At 43.2% G+C, this 19,227-nt stretch overlaps 1 protein-coding gene across 4 annotated transcripts in view; it reads left to right on the top strand.

Moving 5' to 3' along the window:
• The window catches only part of PLCB1 (phospholipase C beta 1), a 288,021-nt gene that overhangs the window by 149,261 nt on the left and 119,533 nt on the right, over positions 1-19,227 (top strand). For all 4 annotated transcript variants that reach the window (XM_059467224.1, XM_059467223.1, XM_059467225.1 and 1 more), the window contains exon 4: positions 14,643-14,783. In XM_059467224.1, the coding sequence (XP_059323207.1) occupies positions 14,643-14,783 (141 nt within the window). The remainder of the gene's footprint in view (positions 1-14,642; positions 14,784-19,227) is intronic.

The raw sequence follows: 19,227 nt of genomic DNA, 5'->3' as shown, positions 1-19,227 counted from the left end.
TTGTACATCCTTGTCTGGGCAGGATCTGGCAGGAGGCCTCGAGAGAGGCAGCAGCAATGTAGCTGTGTCCATGGAAGTGTATTTTATTTTCCTTTCCTTGTTTTTTAAGGTGTGAGGTTCCAGCTTTCTGATCCTCACAGAGTTAGCTGGGATCTGTTCAGCTTCCCCTCCTGGTTCATGCAGGACATCCTTTGGAGAGCCGCTCACTCATCCCACAGGGCATTAAAAATAAATAAATTTCTTGTGCTCTGTGCTTTCCTTGTCCATAAAATGGAGCACAAACTTGCAGTTGCACTCCCAGGTTCCTGAAGGAAGGTTCAGAACCTCCATGTGAGGCGCCAGGAGAGTCTGATGTGATCAAATCCCTGAAGCCAAGGGCTGTGCAGGGAACGGAGCTCAGTCTGCTGTGGCCAGGTGACACCAAATAACTGGGAGAGCATCCTGTGGCTTGTGTGACACCAAATAACTGGGAGAGCCATCCTGTGGCTTGTGTGACACCAAATAACTGGGAGAGCATCCTGTGGCTTGTGTGACACCAAATAACTGGGAGAGCCATCCTGTGGCTTGTGTGACACCAAATAACTGGGAGAGCATCCTGTGGCATGTGTGACACCAAATAAGTGGCACTTTGCGGCTTTTTGGGGTCCCAGCTCCCTTGAGAGAAGATGTGGATATCAGCAGATGTGTTCTACACGAGCACAACTCCAAATGGCAGCAGACAGGATCAGGTGCTGAGGCAAGGACTCACCCTATACATGGGAATTTGATTTTATTTAGGGCTGGCAGGGAAAAGCAGTGTCAGAGCAGGGTATAACCCCTCTAAAGGGGCTAAATGATTGAACACATTACGGGGTGTTTGATAAAGGCTCTGGCAAAGTGGTTTGAGAGCAGTAAGTTTATTTGTGTCAATTTGCCTTAACTTTCCATCAACTTTCTATATTTTTTAAAATTTTCTCCATTGTAATTTAAATTTCTCCATTCCTTTGTATTAATAGTGAAAATCTCAGCAGTGGTAAGTTGGGATCTTTGGGTTGTTTTTATAGTTTGATTGGGGGTTTTTGTGAGTTGTTTGTTTGTGGGGTTTTTAAAACATTTTGTTTAGTTGTGGTCTTCATTCTTTTTTTAAATCCATTTGAATGATGAGTTCAGTCTGGTTGTAGAATCTCCTCAGAGCTGCAGTTAGAGGTCTCAGAGGTCAGATTTCGGGGTAGATGATATCCACTGCAGCCTGAACGTTTCTGTCTCCACAGTGAATTTCCTGCCATTCAGGAGATTTACACCTATTCAGCAGCCTGGTTTAAAAACTGATGAGAAACTTGATAAGGCAGAAATAAATTCCTGCTGGGAGCCCTGCCCAGGAGGCTGCTCAGGCGCTTCCATTCACTGTGTGTTCTACTGGCACTGCTTGTTTTTCCTGGGCAGGTGTAAGGCCGTACTTTTATTCCATTTCCCAGTGTTGCATTTATCCCTCTTTCCAAACACCCTGTTGTTCCCTTCCTCCAGGAGCTTAGCTGTGAGTTGGAATGGAAACCAAAATCAAAGAGACATTCAAAGAATTTGCTGAGAATTTACTCCCTGTTGTTAGTTGTGCTTGCACAGAAAGGGGCAAATGCCACAAGCACCACCACCATGTATAGAATTAAAACCATACGGTGGTGCCAATATAAATTATCTCGCAGAAATATTAAAGAAGTATATTTGTTATAGTGTATGTATGTAAAATGTAGATTATTCTGAAAGGATAATTTTTATTATCCTTTATACATATATTTTATATATATATACTATATTTACATATATATTTATATATATACACTGTATTTTTATATATATACACATTTTATATATATACACTATATATGTAAGTGATTATTCTTTTATATATATAAAAATAATCTTTTTCATATATATAAAATTATTATATATATAAATAAAATATTATATTTATATATATTAATATATATAAAATATATAAAAGAATATATATACACACACATATATATACATACATAGACATATACGTATACACACACATATATATATATATATATATATATATATATATATATATATATATGTATAATCTTTTTCAAATAAACCCACTGAGCATATAAAGCAAATCCTAGCCTATTTAAGTGTCTAAATGGTATGGAAAATATGGGAAAGAGGAAGGGAAGGTGCTTAGAGGGTTTTGACCCGTGTTGCTCATGCTCTGTAGTCCCAGGTAGGTGCCAGCAGTACCACGTGGCCCTGGCCTGCTGCTATTTTGGGAAATCATTAATTGCAGCATTCAGGCTGACTCCAGGCACTATTGATCTCCCTATTTATAGCACTGACCCATTACTCACCAGGTTTTATCTGCAGGGGTTTGTTTGGTTTATGGGTGAGCTGGCAGGGTTGGGGTCACTGGCAGGCCAGGCTGGAATGGTCCCATCCCACAGCCTGGGGATGTTCTCCAAATATATTATTATATTATATTATATTACATCATAATATTATGTCATATCATATCATATTATAATATTCTGTCATATCATATAATATAATATCACATATCATAATATATATTATATATCATATATATTATATATTATATATTATTATTTAATTTGATATATTAAAACTTACTAAAAGAATAGAAGACAGGATTTAACCAGAAGGCTTGCAAGAAATAGAAAGGAATGATGACAAAAGCTGTGACTCTCAGAGAGTCCGAGCCAGCTGGACTGTGATTGGCCATTAATCAGAAACAACCAACATGGACAATCAAAGATGCACCTGTTGCATTCCACAGCAGCAGATAATTGTTGGTTTTATTTTCCTCTGAAGCTTCTCAGGAGCAAAATCCTGGCGAAGGGATTTTTCAGACAATATCATGGGCTCCTCAAAGCAGCATCCCAGGGACACAATCAGGCAGGGGAGGGAAGGGAAGGTCTGAACTCTGCTCGTGTTAATGCAGTGAGGGTTTGTGCTTCATCACCTCAGAGCTCATTCAGATGTGGAAGGATGAAGATACATTTATTCTTCATGAAAATCACCCAAAGGGGGAATAAAGACTTCTGCTGTGTTAACACTCTCAGTGAGGCAAGAGTGGTTGATGAGAATGTAAGAAAAATTAAACTCAGTAGATTCTAGAGAAGCAAAAGAGGCAAAAGCTCAGTTTACAGGGGGGGGAAATGAAGACACTGAAATTCTGGATTTTTCACCTCTCATCACAAGAGATGTCCAGGTTTTGTCTCCTTATTGCCTGTTAAAGGATGAGGGGAAAAAGGAACTCAGAACAGCAAGGAATTAATGCATCTTTATTAAAACCCAGTGTCATATTGTTGTTTTGGGGAAGTGACATTTAGAATATTCCCATATTTGCAGAATATCCCTTTCCAAATTGCATCCATTATAACTATTTGTTTTCCCAAGGATGTATTGGAAGGGATCCAAATGGAGGAAGCGTACCCTCAGTGCCACAATCTTATGTGCGCAAAATATTTTTAATTCCCTTTTCAAAAAGCACTGGACTTTGTAACCTTTCAGAAGTATTTTGGTCAAAGCTTGGAGTTCATAGTTTTGCTCAGTCAAGTGCTCCACTGGGGATCCTGGGGAAGTTCAGCAAAGGGGGAGCACAAAGTGTGGCCTGGAGTTTGTGCAGGAATTTTCCAGCCTCCTCTTCTCTTTCCTGGACTCCCTTTTCCTGCCAAGCCTGTTTACTTGACATCCCCCAGCTAAAATTTTATTTTTATCTTTGAAAATTAACTGCTTGGGTAGTTTATGCACATCAAAGTGGGGTTTGTTTTCCATTGCCTTTAAGGCTGTTTTATCCTCCACATTGGGAAGCTTCTTATCTAGATGAAACAGCCTTAAATGGCTGGATTTAGTTCATTAAATTCTTGGATAACTGGGAGTCTGTCTGGCACTTAGCGAGGGAAATTAGGAAGACAAGTGCTGATCCACCCTCTGAATGTAAGAAATTGAATTCTTTGCAAGCTGCCATGATTTGTGTGAGGAGCTTTAAAAACAATTAATCATGGGTAAACTTCCTCTGCCAGCTTTTTACCTTTTCTCAACTTCTGTAAATGCAGGTGAACCTCTTGGAATTGAGGTGTTGGGTTTGTGCATTAGGGCAGAATTGCCATTATCATCTCTTGGTTTCTGTGTATCACCTGGTGTTGGTACCTAGTCAGGAATCACGGGAGGTTCTGGGGTGAAAAATATTCTTGGTTTGCTTGTGCTTTCCCGAAGTTTAATGATTTCTGCTGTGGAAAAGAGCCAGCCATGGCTGTCAGGGATGCAGAGGGGTTCAGTGAGAGCTGTCTGCTTTCTAAAAGCAGCAGCTGCTGTCCCTGTGCCTTTCCCTGTGAACCATGAGGAAAGCTGATGGAACTGGAGCAGTTTGAAGGACCAAGTGTGGTGCAGCTGTCCCAATGCAGATGTACAGGCAGCAATGTGTATTTATGAGTGAATTGTGGTTCCAGAACTCATGTGAATGATTCAGATGCCCAAAACTGCTCACTCAAAAGTTTGCATCTGGATTTTTTGGGACCATTTCCACCACTTTCTGCCTGCACTGATTTTCCCTCTTCCATGTCTTGGTATTCTCACGTTGTTTGGCTGCTCCCAAATCTGTGATTTGTGACACTCAGGATTTTCTCCAGCACTGCTCTCCAAGTGATGTGTTGTGTTCTTCAGGCTTGATTTAAAATTGATCCAGCCGCCCTTTGTATATTCCCTTCCCCAATTAGCTCTCAAAACCGTGGAGTACAAAACCAATGCCTTAAATAATGTCCCTGGCATCCCCTGAAGAATTGCTCTGTGCAGCTGCTGGCCGGGGACATCAGTGCTTGATGTCCTTTCCTAGCAGAGACTGAGCATGGTTGCTGTGCTTGCACAGGGGCTGAAATTCATCTGGCACAACACCACCCAAATCCAGTGGCTGCATTTATTCACTGCTGTCTCTCCCTCCTCAGCCAGCAAAACATATTTGTGCTCCTTACTCATGCTCCTTGTAGATTTTACTTCCTTTTTTTTTCCTTCAGCAGTCAGTTTGTCTTGTAAACCAGGAGCCTATTTCTACTTGGTTTTTGTCTGCTAGACGCTTACTTTAAAAGTTAAAATGTACTTAGAGGAAATCCTCCTCTCTGGAGTAAATAGAAACTGAGCAAGTTGTAAAAAGGAGTCTTAATTTGATTTTTATTATGCATAACTTTTTCTCTATTAACTTTGCCATTTGAGGCATTGGCATCTGCCATATGATTTTGCCATGGGGTTTTTAGCTGGTTTTATGGATTTTCAGAGTCAAGTCCCTTGGCTTTGTGCTGTCCTGGCTCCAATTCCCACCGAGCTGGGCTGTCACCAGGAGCCAGGGCAGCTCCATCGAGATCCACAGGGAATTAGTTCATCTGTGTGGGCTAATTTGGCATCAATTTGTCGGTGTCAAATGTCTGCATGCACTTCTGCTCTGAGGTGCAGGGAAGGCTTTGTGACACAGGACAGTGCAGCACAACTCATCATTAGCCATCAATAATTAATCACATGTGCCATTAAGAGCCTGTGCTGAGCTCACAGGCTGAGTGTTTGCTACAGCCCAAGAAGGAAACAATTTCCACTTCTGTTGCATCATCATTGAAACGGTTTATTTTTCTTTCCTATGCTGCAAATGAGTTCCCTAGAATTAAATACTTTGAGGTAATGGGAGCAGTGAGTGTTTACAATAATTAAAACCAGGTAAATTGAAACCTTTAGCATTAAGCATCCCTTATGACTTTGCGATTGAAAAAAAATGACACCAAAATGTGTGTCTGAGACAGGTAAGAGTGAACAAAATGTTGCTGGCATGGCACACAGGCTCTTTTCTTGTTCTTTTTGTTTGTTTTTGTTTGTTGGGGTTTTTAAAATTTTTTTGAATGATTATTATTTTTTTCCTCTGCTGCTGAGCGTGTGTGAAATGTTGCAATAATGAGCAGCTCGTTAGTCAGATGTTTTCAGTCCTGGCTCTCTGGTTTCATCTGTCCTGTCTGTGTGGGGTGGGTACTTGGTGCAGGCAGCGTTTCAGACCGTCTGGATGGACACATTTCCACCAGCCAAAAACCAAAGTATGCATTAAAGTGCAGGAGGTTGTCCTGCAGCCCTGGTGGAGCACTCCAGAGCAGCGTGGGGATGCCCACAGTGCCTCTCATCCTGCTCAGATTTTGACAAATTCAGATAAATGAGGAGCCGATTGTGCCTCAACCTCTGAAGTAAATCTATTAAAATAACTGCACACAGCAATTCCAGTTTGGGAGAACAATGCATGTGAGATTTATAGATAAGTGAAAATGAAGCTGCTGTTCCAGCTATTCCTGCCCTCAGGGGCTGTGCAAGTTGCTGTAGAAATCATTTCATTTAAAGGCTTTTTATAGTTTTTGCAATAGTCTCATACAGACCAAAGAAAACGAGTTCATAAAAGTGACATGGAAATGAGATGAGTTTCTTTTCTCCACTGTCTGTTCATCTCTTCCTTTTAAATTAAATTGAAGAAAAACTCGTGGAATTTGGAGGAAGGAAAAGCAGGGAAGGGAAGTGTGTGTCTTTAAAGGTCATCTTTAAAATAATGAGCCATCTGCAGCTGATAAAATCGGTAAAAAATGTTCATGAGTTAGAGAACACCTAGAGGAAGGTTGTGAGTAGTTGTAGCTGCTTGGTATTGAGTTGGCATCAATATCAATTAAGATTTACACTGTGATAAGTAAAGCTTTCTCATGTTAATCACAGCCACATCCAAAAGCACTGAAAACCACCACATTTGGTCTGATTTTACTTAGATGGTTTATGCTGTCACTTGTTTTTTGTTAGAACACACAGTCTTGCAAACAATCTAAAACTCAAATACCACAAGCCTAGAAAAAAAACATCTTGAGAAATATGAGTGTTCGGATGGAAAATGAAAATAAAATCCTGGCAGGATATTTGCTTCATGTTCTGTCATGAGAGACCCAGGGAGGCTGGATTGGGATCACTGGAACTGTGAGAAAGGTCAGGAAAAGAGGGATGAGGTGGCCCTGCTTTTCTCCCTTGGCTTTCCTCAGCACATGCAATTAATTCACTTTGTATTTCAGCTAAAATCCTGGTTTCAGTGTGTTTGCCATAGATATCCTGTGGGCATCTCTCTCCCTTTTCCCCAGAAATCAATCTGATTTTGTACTCTCAGGAGTATCTTCACCAAAACTAGAACTGAATTGCCCTCAGTGAATTTTACCATCAGTGAATTTGTAGTGTTGTCTCCAGTAAGGTTTTGCAGCACATCTGGTACAGAAATGATGGTGTCAGTGAAAATGGAGGTGAAAAGAGACCTGAGAGCTTCCAAAGGGTGATTCTGTCCTCCTGGTGGGGTGGCTGGCATAGGACTGCCAGGTTTGCTGGAGGGGTGTCCCTAGGTGTTATAAAAATACTGATTTATCACCTTGGATGTTTTTAAATAACCTGTGTCTTGCAATGTAGGTGTCATAGAAAGCCAGCATGAATTCATCCTGCATTTTCAGAGCTCACAGTTAGAATTCTATTGGAAATGTCTATTGACACAGTCCTCTCTTTTCCAGAGTTCCTTTGTACAGGCAGAGAGTGGCTTCCCTCTTATTCCTTTGCCAAAGAAAAATATGGATTAAGCTGGCACGTGCTCTCTCTTCCTCAAAAGCTGTACATCACAGAAAAAAAGAGTATCTTTTTCACTCTTTCCACAGCCTGGTCCTGGTAAACTTGATGTGTTGATGTTGTTACTTCAAGCCTGGAGTTGGATCACGCTGTTTTAGGCAAACCAGCCATTGTTCTGGAGCAGGTGTTTCATGGGGAAGGTTAATCAGCCCTGAGTGTTTGATTTATGGCACCCTGTCCTCCCTGATAATGTCTGTGGGGAGAACAGCCCTGGGGTTTTAGCTGCATCTGAGGTATTTGGGATTGCTGCATGTACCAGATCCGTGCATGCCTTGGATCTCCTTCCCTAGGGACTGACTAAAGCATTTCTGACTCCTTTTACCTCATGCTGTGTCGTATGTCAGAAATATTCCACTGTATTAACTGAGCAGATGGTCAAATTGAGCCCAGTTTAGATGATTGAAATTATTTTTAAAAGAAACTTCCTCTTGTTTTGTGCACAGTGACTTGGTTTGCACAGAAATGATGGCTGGGTGACTTGGGTGTTTAAACAAGATCCTGGCTCTGTTTCTGTGCATAGGTAGCTATGGTGATAGCACACCAAATTTGGAATCCATTCTGAAACCTTAGAAAGGGGGAGAAATTTATTTGCAAATATTTTGGTTCTGTCTTGATCTGATACTCTTTTGTGAAATATGTGAAGACATTATTTGTATTGAAACCATACTGCAGTGTTTGTTGGGCTACATAGATTTCTGGTTTAATGACAACGATTTTGGTAAGGATAACTTGATACACATAAATCCATTTAGCTAGCAAACTTCCTGTGTGTTGTGTGTCATCAAAGAGAGTTTGGAGAGCACTGTTTTGAATATCTTTGATATATTAATTGCAGTCTGTTCATTTCACATGGCTGTCAATGAGACAGACAGACAAAATGCTGTCAGTGAGTTCTGCACATGTGATTCCCATGTTGGACATTCTCCTTAATCACTGAGAGGCATTGCTGGAGGATAAACTTGAGAGTTCTGACTTTGCTCTCAGCAAAGGGGGCAGAGAAGAAGATTTCTCTGCAGGATGAGTCTGTCCATGCCCTCAATGGGAAGCTCCTGGTGATGTGTGGCACAAAGGGAATGGAACCAGAATGGGAATGTGAGGTCTGTGTGGGCATTGTTAGCAGTGAGTTTCAGCCAGCTGAAAGGACATTTTGTTCCTGAGGGTCCCACACAAAGATGAGGAGCAGCTCTTAGGTGTCATCGTGGACCTGAAATGCTGGCAGAGCAGAGCTGTGTATGTGCTTCAGCTGCCACGGGGGGTACAAAGGAGATTTGAGAGCCTTAGAAATCATTTCCTGCCTTTAGCTGGTGTTGTGTGCTGGGCAGCTGGCACTGAGGAGCTGGGTTGGGTCACTCAGCACAGCTGGGGCTTGGCAACCCTCAGCTAGCCACAGGGTAAGTGCTGTGATTTCAGGAGTCACTTTTTCACTTTTTATTTCCTGTTTTACTGCCCCTGAACCAGCAACTCACCTGGTGCTTTAAGTGTTAAGAGCTGGTATTTTGAAATCTGTGTCAAATATATGACATGTCCATGCTATCTATATATATACACTTTTGTTGATAAACACTCTGTGATAAGGAATTCTTGAAGACGAGACATTGTTCTATTTGTGGAAGATCTGTGGGAGTTCTGCCTTCAATGGAGTCACAATAGAAAGCCCTAATTTAGCAAGGTGCTTTGTTTAATTTAAGCCTCAAACTCCGGTGTTTCCTGGAAAACCCTTTGCATACATAGGAGCTTCTTTCCTCCCCTATATTCCTTCTTCTGGGATACATATTGAGCTAGAAAAATATAAATGCACTTTTGAGTGCTTGGAAATCTCAGTTTGATGAGCAGAAAACAAAGGTGAAAATTGGTGCCATTTTTGTTTCAAGTCTCTCCTGAAGTTGTCAGGACATAAAAGCAATGATTTGGGATTGTGACAGTTACAGGTAGTAATGCAGACCATGATAGTTGCCGTGCAAGGAATTCTGGAGTACCCTATAACTCTGTGAGATAGTTTTGAGAGGTTTTTGCATTGTAAATTAATGTTTTAACTAAAAATTCCCAATATTTAGTTGCACACCTGTTCCAGCAGCCCAAGAAGTTGTGATTGTCTGGATATCTATAACCATCAAACCCAGGAAAACCTTTAGCATTTCCTTTGCTTTTTAAAGGGATCAGAAGCTGCTCTCTGAGATGGTGCTGCTGGTGCCTTGGGAAGGCTGGCCTAGAGCAGGGGCTGGATGGAGTTACAGAATAAAATAGGGATTTATTCAAAGGATCTCCATTGATGCACCTTGGGCTGCACCCAAGATGAACCAAAATGGCCCCAAAATGCACGAGCGCTCATGCGGTCTGTCACTGTGATCAGTTCTGCTCCATTTCCATCTTGGAGCTAATTGTCCAATTCCAGCTTTAGGTTATCAAGTCCCATCCTTGTTTTTCTCTCTCCAGCCCACGGTGTTTGTGCTCCTGGGCTGAGATTTGGGTCATTTGTCCTTGGTGCCCAGCTGGAGCAGGAATTGTTTTGTCTCCCTGCTCTGTGCACAGAGCTCACCATCCCATAATATGGAGCCCAGACCCACGCACTAAAGCAGCACAGAACCTGAGAAACATAAAAACCAAACGCGAGGCACCACTGCAGCTGCCCTGCTGCTCCCTGGAGTGTTGGAACCAGCATTTGGGTGCCACAGAACCTCGTGGCAGCCTTTTATAACCATGCGTGAAAGAACCACAGCGTTTCCACAGGCAGATGGTGTGCTGCAGGTTTGCAGAAGTAAAAAAAAAAAAACAGTTTAAGGAGCTGGTGATACTAATAAAAGATGTTATGACCTTTGCTGTGCTGTGCAGAGCACACACTAATTGGGATCTCAGGGTTAGGACCTACATTTTAATAACAGCAGTCACAGTGGTAGGCAGGGATTGTGATGTGGCTGAGGTGCCTCTCTAAGTTTGTGTTATTCTTATGATTTCCAGTGGAAAGGAAATAGAGCAGGAGAAAGTTAGGGAAGCCTGATTGAAATCTATTTTTATCCATCTGTCCACAGGACCCTGGTTTCTAACAAAAAGTCATTATTTTGCATTTGTTCATGAAAATGGTAGAACCTCTATAAGCTTTTTTTTTTTAATGTTTCTGTTTAATTTTTTTCACTATTCTCTCTTTATTTCCCATTGTTTTAAGGTATATTTTCTTTGATAAGTTTCCCAAGACAGCAGAACCAAATAGGGAAAACGTTTTCCAATGAGCAGGCAATCCTCTGACCAACCCTAGCCCCAAATTTGACATGACTAATGTGATTTTTGATAGATTCTAAAGCTCTTTGTGCTGCCAACACCATCCTTATCACCTCCTCCACATTTGCCTGCTCACAAATTCCATCTCCCCGTGGGAATTTAAGCAGCACTGTCCCATCCAAACACTGATTTTCCTGACCTATTTCTGGAGTAATCTTCAGGTACTTACAGTCCTTGAGCTGAAGCTCCTACCAGACTCCAGTGGAAGGGGAAAACCAAACTGATCCCATTTGACTGCAAGAAACAACAGGAAACATCAAAGACTTGAAATATTGAGCTGCAAAGGGAACTTGGATGAGTTGTGTGGGTATTGCCAATGGCTGCTGTTCATTGGCCATCCCATGGGTGGATTCCCAAAAGTTGCTGTAATCAATATGAAATAGGTGTAATTCTTCTGAATGTCCATCAAAGAGCTCAGCATATTGCTAATTAGGCCCCAGTTTAGCAAAGAGTTTATCCCAAAACCAATCTGTCCACTTGTGGCCCAGTGCATGAACCACAACCCCAGCCAGCAGCAGGCTTGGCAGTGTTACCCTAAAATGGAACCACCAAAATCAATCCCATTTCCATGAAAGAAGCTAAATATGGTCTTGCTGCTTGGTTTGGTATTTTTTCCCCATGTGCTTTCCTGCCATCTCCACAGGAAAACCTGCTGACATTTCCAGAAGGGCTTTGATTCGTAGAGCACTGAGAGCCTTCAGGATGTTTGTAAAGGAGATTTTGCTCATCTCCTCAGCAGTGTTTGCAGCAAAGGGGGTAACAAGGGAGCTGAGGAATGAATGTGGGAGCTGGCAGTGGGGTTTGGTGTGTGAGAACCTCAGATCCAAGCACTATTTATGGCCTAGATCATCGGCTAAGGGTGAGGTTGTCGCTGACAAGTGCATCTGTCACCCCTGAAGGGCAAATGCACCCATGGCAGGGGTCAGCCTGGCTCTGAGTCATGTTAGCATCAAAATTATTCTCTTGCACTGAAATTAAAAATAGAAAATGTTTAAAGCAATACTAAAAACCAGCTATTAGAATATGTCTTTGGGGTCTGTGGGGCCTACAGCATGTTTCACTGAGACAGCCCAGGAATTGTGGTGTATTCCCTTTATTGACAGCTGCTGGGTGGTGCTGGACAGGGCACTGCTGTAATGGACTCTGTGCTTCCAACCTTGCTAGCCAAGCCTTGAACAGAGCAGAGAAATTCACATTTTAGCCATTCAAACACAGCAGCCCAAAGACAATGCTCTGTCTAACTGCTTGCTTGGAAAACCTGGCAAAAAATCCCTTGGATTTGGAAAACCAAACCCACACTCACATTGCTTGATTTGCCACTTATTTGCACTTCTGAAAACTGAGCCGGTGCCAGATAACTTTGCTTTGGATGAATTTCCTTGGAGAAAACATCTCATTGCAAATATGTTTGTTTCTTTACTCTGTGGCTGATGCATGTCTTGGTCATAGCGGAGCGTGATTCACCCCTGAGACATCCTTGGCCAGGTGTAAATACAGAAGAGGGAGGTTCTGCCCTCTCCTTGTGTTGCTCCCAGTGCAGTCCATGGTCCAGAGCGGAGCTGTGAGCAGGAGGCTCAGGCAGAGGGAGGGGGCAGTGCTGGGGAAGCAGGAAAGCACAGACACAATCCCCCTCTGTCTGAGCCCAGGAAGAATGATGCTGCTCCCAGACAGGCCCTTGAGCACAGGCATTTATCTGTCTGATTTGGGGCTGGAATGGAAAGGAGATGGATTCTCATCTCCCAGAGACATAAAACAAAGCTTTGAAACATCCAGCCTGTAAATAAAAGAGAAAGGAACCCATCCAGTAATGCACCATGACTGACTGAGCAACTGCAGGGCATTTCTCTAGCCCTTCTCCCACATCTAAATGATACCATTTCTTTGTCTTTTTGCTTTGAATCCTCTGAAATCTCTGAAACACAACTGCTATTTCTGTATCCCCCTCCTGTGTTTCTCTCCTGTGAAAGGCTGTGATTAACTTGTTTACCCACGAAACCATCTTTGTCTGGGAGCACAATGATATTCCCCATCTACAGAGCCCTTAAATAGGATCATTCTGTCTGTTCTCCTGTAACTCTTGGCATCATACCCAGTATTTAAGAGGCTCAGCACTTATGATAGACAGCCTTGTACTTTCTTTTCAGTTTCTACCTCATGCTCCAAAAGTGTTTTCCTAAATCTGGTGAAGTGTTTGGTGAACACACACACAGCTCCATTGCCTCCAAGAAGGTATGATACCAATCGGGAGATGCCCTGTAGATTGATGTCTTGTTGGTACAGGATTTCCTGCAAGATCCATGAAAAATGGCCCTTTTTTATCATCTTAACCTTGTTATATTAAATTTAATTGCTATCAGTTGGTGGAAATGTAGATACTTATTCCAAAAGTTATGAAATATTAAGAATACCACAAATGGAACATATGCAGGCAGTGTGGGGAGAGGATTCATGGGAGAGTGAAATTCAAAGTGCAGAGCATTTATTGTGGCATTTATTTTGAAATAACTTGATCTCTGCCCAGCATCTGCCATCCCACAGGGACTCTCTTGCTAGCCATTTTTTAGTTTTTGTAGGAGGCTGAGCAGTGTTGCCTTCTAGGAAAGCTGAGCTTTCACATTGTACAGGCCCTTTCCAAAGGGTGAATCCAGTCATGCAGGGCAGCTTTTCATCTGTCTCCATAAACTTCACCACGAGGCCAGGGACCCGTTTTCTTCATTTCAAACACACTGAGTGCATTTCTTGGAAATGGAGCAGCCTCACAGAAATGAGCAGAGTCACCAAATAACCTGAGGTTTTCACTCACACTTAGGTTGCAGTGCAGCTGAGGTTCAGGCTATTAATAGCTGATGAAAATCCTTGAATTCTGCTTTCCTTCACAGGAGTGTTCGGTGGTGGCTCCTCTGTGAGGCTGGAACAAGGTGCCCACGAAGGGGTTGAGTCACCGTCCCTGGAGGGCTTTAACAGTGTGGAGGTGGCATTTGGGGACATGGGTCAGTGGTGCCTTTGGCAGAGCAGGGGGAACAGCTGCACTCCATGCTCTTAAAGGCCTTTTCCAGCCTAGATGAGTCTGTGAATCTGTATTGGACACAAACGGGGGGGGGAGAAAAAGGCTAAAAGCTAAATCTAAATTGAATGTAACTAATAATTTCAATAATAAATAAATAAACAATAAATAATAAATAACCTGTTGAACACAAAGAAGAAAGAGGAGGGCAACACCAAAATTCCATTACTCATTTCATAGAGTTTAAGAAGGTTAACTCCAAAAGTCTTCTTAATTCCTCAGGAAAAACTTAAGTTCTCATTTTCAGTTTTATCTCAGACCCATTAAAATCACTGCTGAGGACAGTAGCCTTTGGACAGATTGTGTTGTTTTGACAGTTTGTGTTTGCTTGACTTCTGCAGCAAAATGACTGAAAACAGGACTGTGCAGCCATCAGCTGGACAGCTCTGAGTGTGCACAGCACCAACACAGAGCTCAGAGCTTTGGAGGATTTGCAGCAATGATTTCCTTTTTATTCTGGGCTAATAACTTTAACTATTTAATGAGTCATTAGCCGGATCAGAACCAACAGGCCAACGTGTTTAAAACGTTCAGAACGACAGAGATTTTCAGAGTGGGAGTGTTTGCAGTTTGTGCAGTGTATTTTGCAGCAGTTTTTAACCCCTTGGTGGCTGCTCCCCTGCAGGACCCGAAGCTGCGGGAGCTGCTGGACGCTGGGAACGCGGGAGGCCGGCTGGAGAACAGGATGATCACCGTGGTGTACGGGCCTGACCTGGTCAACATCTCCTACCTGAACCTCGTGGCATTCCAGGATGACATTGCAAAGGTAACACGCCTGCCACGTGAAGTCTGTCATAGCCAATTCAGGCCTTGGGGGTAGTGTTTGGAGATAGGGATGCCTGAGCTGAAAGTAGGAGCTGCTGTGAGATGAAGCACACTTCTATTCTGGGCCACTCGGTTCCCAAGAACAAATGGGTAATTTTTGTTTCGTGGGGTTTTTTTTTTTTTTTCCCAAGGAGTTTATTCAGGAAGATTAATGCCCCTGCTAAGTGTACTTGTGTTCAGAACGTTGCTTGTAAAGCCCAAATAATCGCAGTAAAAATAGTGTTACACACAAATTTTAGCTCAGGAATGGGATGTTACACTGTGGCTCCCCAAACACACATCAGTATTTCAGTAGCAGTATCACATTTTGCCTGCTGAGAGCCCTTGATAAGGCTTGTAGTCAATATAATTTTCTTAGAAAAGTAATTTTTTCTGTGCAGGTCCATCAGTTTCCTCTGTCCAACCCACAACATAAAATTACACTTAGTACATTTGTGTTTGGGCTTTTTCCTCCTCCTTCCAATTTCTCTACAATTCAATTCTGTTTAATGAACTGGGAATTTTTGCTTTATCTGTTTCCAACAGACATCCCAAAGCTTCTCCTCTCTCCCCTTCCACTCATGTGGGCACGCTCTGCTCCCAGAAATCCAGAAATCCGTGCACGGAACACTTTCCACAGGGCATTTTCACATCCTGGCCTTCACCAGATTGTGTGAAAACAGCTTCTCTGCAGCCTGCTGGGATTTTACCACAGCAAGGGATTATTTTAACACCTCACAGCCAACAAGGACTGTTAGGCCAGGTGCAAAAAGGTCATAGGATGAAAGCCTTCAGCAAGGAGGGGACATTTCTGCTTGCCAAATTCCCATTTCTGCTAATCTTCTTTAGCCAACTGGCAAAAATTTCCAGTTCTTTGACACAGAAGAATAGAGACAGAGGAGTTCGTGGTGGTCCATGAAGAGCTGAGAGGGAAGTGCAGTTCTTAGGCTGGAAAATGCAGAGCTCTGTAGGGTGAGAAATCTTAACAGTGCAGAAATGAAAGCGGTTGAAATAACTCTTCAGGAGAAAAAAGGAGCTGTGCTTATGAAGGGAAATGAAAAGGTATGCTAAAGCTTTCCCAGCAGAAATTGCTGTCCCTTATCAAGGAGCAGGGAAAATCACCCAAATCAGAAGCATGTGTCCTCCTTTTTCACTTTCCTGTCTAGCCAGCAGTCCGTGAGCCATCATCTATGTGCTAAAACAGCACAGAAGTGGGTGTTTTAGGGCTATTTTCTGTTTGATAATGGAACCTTAAAGTGGATAAAATCATATTTTGTAAAAGCTTGGCTGCTCCAAATCTTGAGTAACTCCTACCATCTGAGTAGCTAAGAATCTGAGTCTTCCTTTTTATTTGTAAATGCAGTAGAGCAAATAAATTAATATTTGATCAGTTGGGCACAGTGGCCTGGGGATGTAATTTTTAAGGCATTGCATATGAATTGTGTGTGCTTTGAGGCCGTGTTAAATGTCCTGATTGTCTGAATCAAAACAGTTTTGATCGCTGTTGAACGCATCTAAAAATTCCTCCCTTTTGAACCTGTTTACCAACTTTACATGAACCACAACACAGAATTTGGTCTCAATTGTCTCAGCCCCATGCAGTGAGTCAGAGAAGGTGTAATAAATAAGCACATCAGGCACAAGTCATCCCTCAGGGAGCTCTGGGGAGCAATGTCAGTACAAGGCGTTGCCAGCGTCACGCTTGCAAATTTTGACCCTTCTGATGTTCCAGGGAAAGCAAGTGCCAATGGAAATCCTTCCCACCTTTCCTTTTCAGTGCATGAATATTTTGTGGTTAACCCTTCATTTGTGACACCTTGTTTTTCAAGTTGTGTGGCAAGTGTTGGCCAGCCCTCCCTTAAGGAGACAGGCACAGTAAACTGTAATGGTCTTAATGAGGCAATTAAAATCATTCCATTAGAGCATTTCTCCCTTTGCCTTTTCTGCTACAAACTCTGCTGGTCACATCCACTGGCCAAGTTATGGGAGAAGTAGGAGAATGCAAGTCTGGGTTTGTTATTCAGCTTGCCTCAGGTGCAGGAAATAGAAATGTCAGTGTGCTGGTTTATGTTTGTTCCTCCAGGAGAAAATAACTGATATTTAAGGCACATCAGTGATGAGCTGAGGGCACTTGCTTTGATCAAAGAATGCAGCTTGGAATTCATGAGGCCCTGGTGTAAAGGGCAGGCAGAAAGGTGTGTCCTGCTGGGGAGGCAAGCAGCACTGAGAGAGCCCTCACTTGTTTCCATCTGAGAGTGCCTGTCTGGGGTAGGATTTATTTGTGAGCATCCTCAGATTGCTGCAGAAGCAGCAGAGTTCATTCTCAAACCCTGTTCTGAGCAAATGCTCCTTTTCTCTGTCTCCACTCCCAGCATGAGGAAGTCCAGCCCATCAGTTCCCTCTCTTCCCAAATCCAGCAGATTGAGAAGGGAACATCTCCTTGTTCCCACCCCTTTCGCTCTCTTTGGTGCCTCTCATGGCAGCTGTGTTCTTTCTGCACTCCCATCCTGGCCATGCAGGGCCCTGTCCAGAGCCCCAGGAAATCTCTTTCTCCTCACTTTGATGAGCTTTGGGTAAAATGCATCACTGAGAGCTGATGAATTCCTCCATCAGTAAAATGATGTCATTGAGGATGATTCACAAGTCACGCTGTCCTACTCTTTCCAGCATACATCTTCGTTTTTCTAGCTTCCCCAGTGTATGTAAGAGCTTGATCAGTAGAATAAAATAAATTCCATTTGATACGGTTTTTTAAAAAATGAAATTCTGAAAGTGCAGAATTTCAGCAGCTTGCTTTGTTAGCCTCCCTCCAAAAAGAAATGTGTGAGGGACATTGCCTTCACATGTAGTCAGGCCTGATTTGAAGGAAGAGTTTTCAAGGCTCTGTGCTGCCTTTTCTTATGAAAAAGGTCTCATCTCTTCTGTCTCATGGTCCCCTGATGCATGCAGAGGCAGAGAGATTAGTGCATTTCCAAAGGAGCAGCACATTACTACAGGAGCTGCTGCTCGTGTGCTGCCTGCCAAAGCCCTGAGCAGCTGAATTACCCCTCAGCAAAGTTCACAGGAATGGCAGAAGGTGAACTGGTGTGGCAGGACACAGCCAGGAGGGGATCAGGTGCAGGAAGCTCTCTGTTACCATGATGGATGTGGCTTGCTTGGAGTTGCAGATCAGAAGGTCAGGTCCTTCTGCTCCCATGAGGGATCAGTGCTGGGTTTGCCGGCACTGCTGCAGCCCTATTTCGTTTCCAAAAGCGCCCAGATTTCTGTTTTCCTGTTGTATCACATCTGTGCAGAGGCTGCAGCACCCATGGCAGTCACAGTTAGGAGTGGCTCAGCCTGCAGGTACCCTCAGAGGGTTTGCCAAGAGTGATGGGGCTGCTTTGGAGAGCCAGGAAAAGCCAGCAGAGGAGCAGAATGGAACAAATGGCGAGGCTGCTGATATAAATAATGTGTGTGACAGGCACATAATGAGTGAGTTTCCCTCACGTTCCTGTCAACAAGCACTCGGACAAAGGAAAGGAAGAGCTGGGGGTGTGGGATTCTCTTGGAGTGCCCTACTTCTGGTTTACACAAAATATTGCAGCTTCAAGCCCAGCAGAAGCAGCAACATGAGAACAATCCATCAGGGTCTGTTAAAAGGCAGTGTATTTTCGATTTCCAGCGAGTATTTTGTGCTGTGTGAGTCTCTGTGGCCGTCGGTGTCACAGGGAGAAGCCTGGGCAGCTATTATTAGTGCCTAAACAAAGCAGTGTTTACAAGATGAGCCTATTTTGAGCCTGGAAAAATGAGTTGCCAAGAAGAAAAACAGATGCTGCACTTAATATGCTCTCTGTTCCAGGACTCACAGCAAAGCAGTTGTGCTGCTAGCGAGCCTGACTCCTCCTCCTCTGCCTTCTCACACCCCTGGCTTTTCCAAACTAGACCTAAGAAGGAAAAACAGTTAAAGGAGAAGAATGGCACAAGAGGGTGGAGGGAGGACTATCTGGCCAACACTGATTTGCCTCCAGAACAAGTCTGTGTGTGAGGGAAGAAGGTTTCTCTTGCAGAAACAGCAGCACAGGAGAGGTGTTATCTCTGTTGCTGAGGGTGAATGGGATGGGCTCAGGAGCTGAGAGCTGGAGGGCATCAGAGGCCACCAAAACAGTCTAAAACACTGGGCATGCAGGCAGCCTTATCCTTGGGAGCACAGGTGGGACACCAGCTTCAGGAACAAGGTCTGATAACATCAGGGAAAAAACCTCAGCATATAAAAAAGGTGGAAAACCCCCCCAGCTTCTCAAATCAGTCATGTGGAAAAATGAGGAGTTTTAGGTAAAACAGGCTCCAAGCACCAAAGTGACACAGGAACATTTGTTTCAGTGGAAGTCAATGACACTTCCCATCCCTATCCATTTTTGTCTGAAGGG

Source organism: Ammospiza nelsoni, chromosome 3, assembly GCF_027579445.1.
Source record: "Ammospiza nelsoni isolate bAmmNel1 chromosome 3, bAmmNel1.pri, whole genome shotgun sequence".
Taxonomy (NCBI): domain Eukaryota; kingdom Metazoa; phylum Chordata; class Aves; order Passeriformes; family Passerellidae; genus Ammospiza; species Ammospiza nelsoni.
The sequence above is the reverse complement of the archived record's forward strand: the minus strand, read 5'-3'. Positions and strand labels throughout refer to the sequence as shown.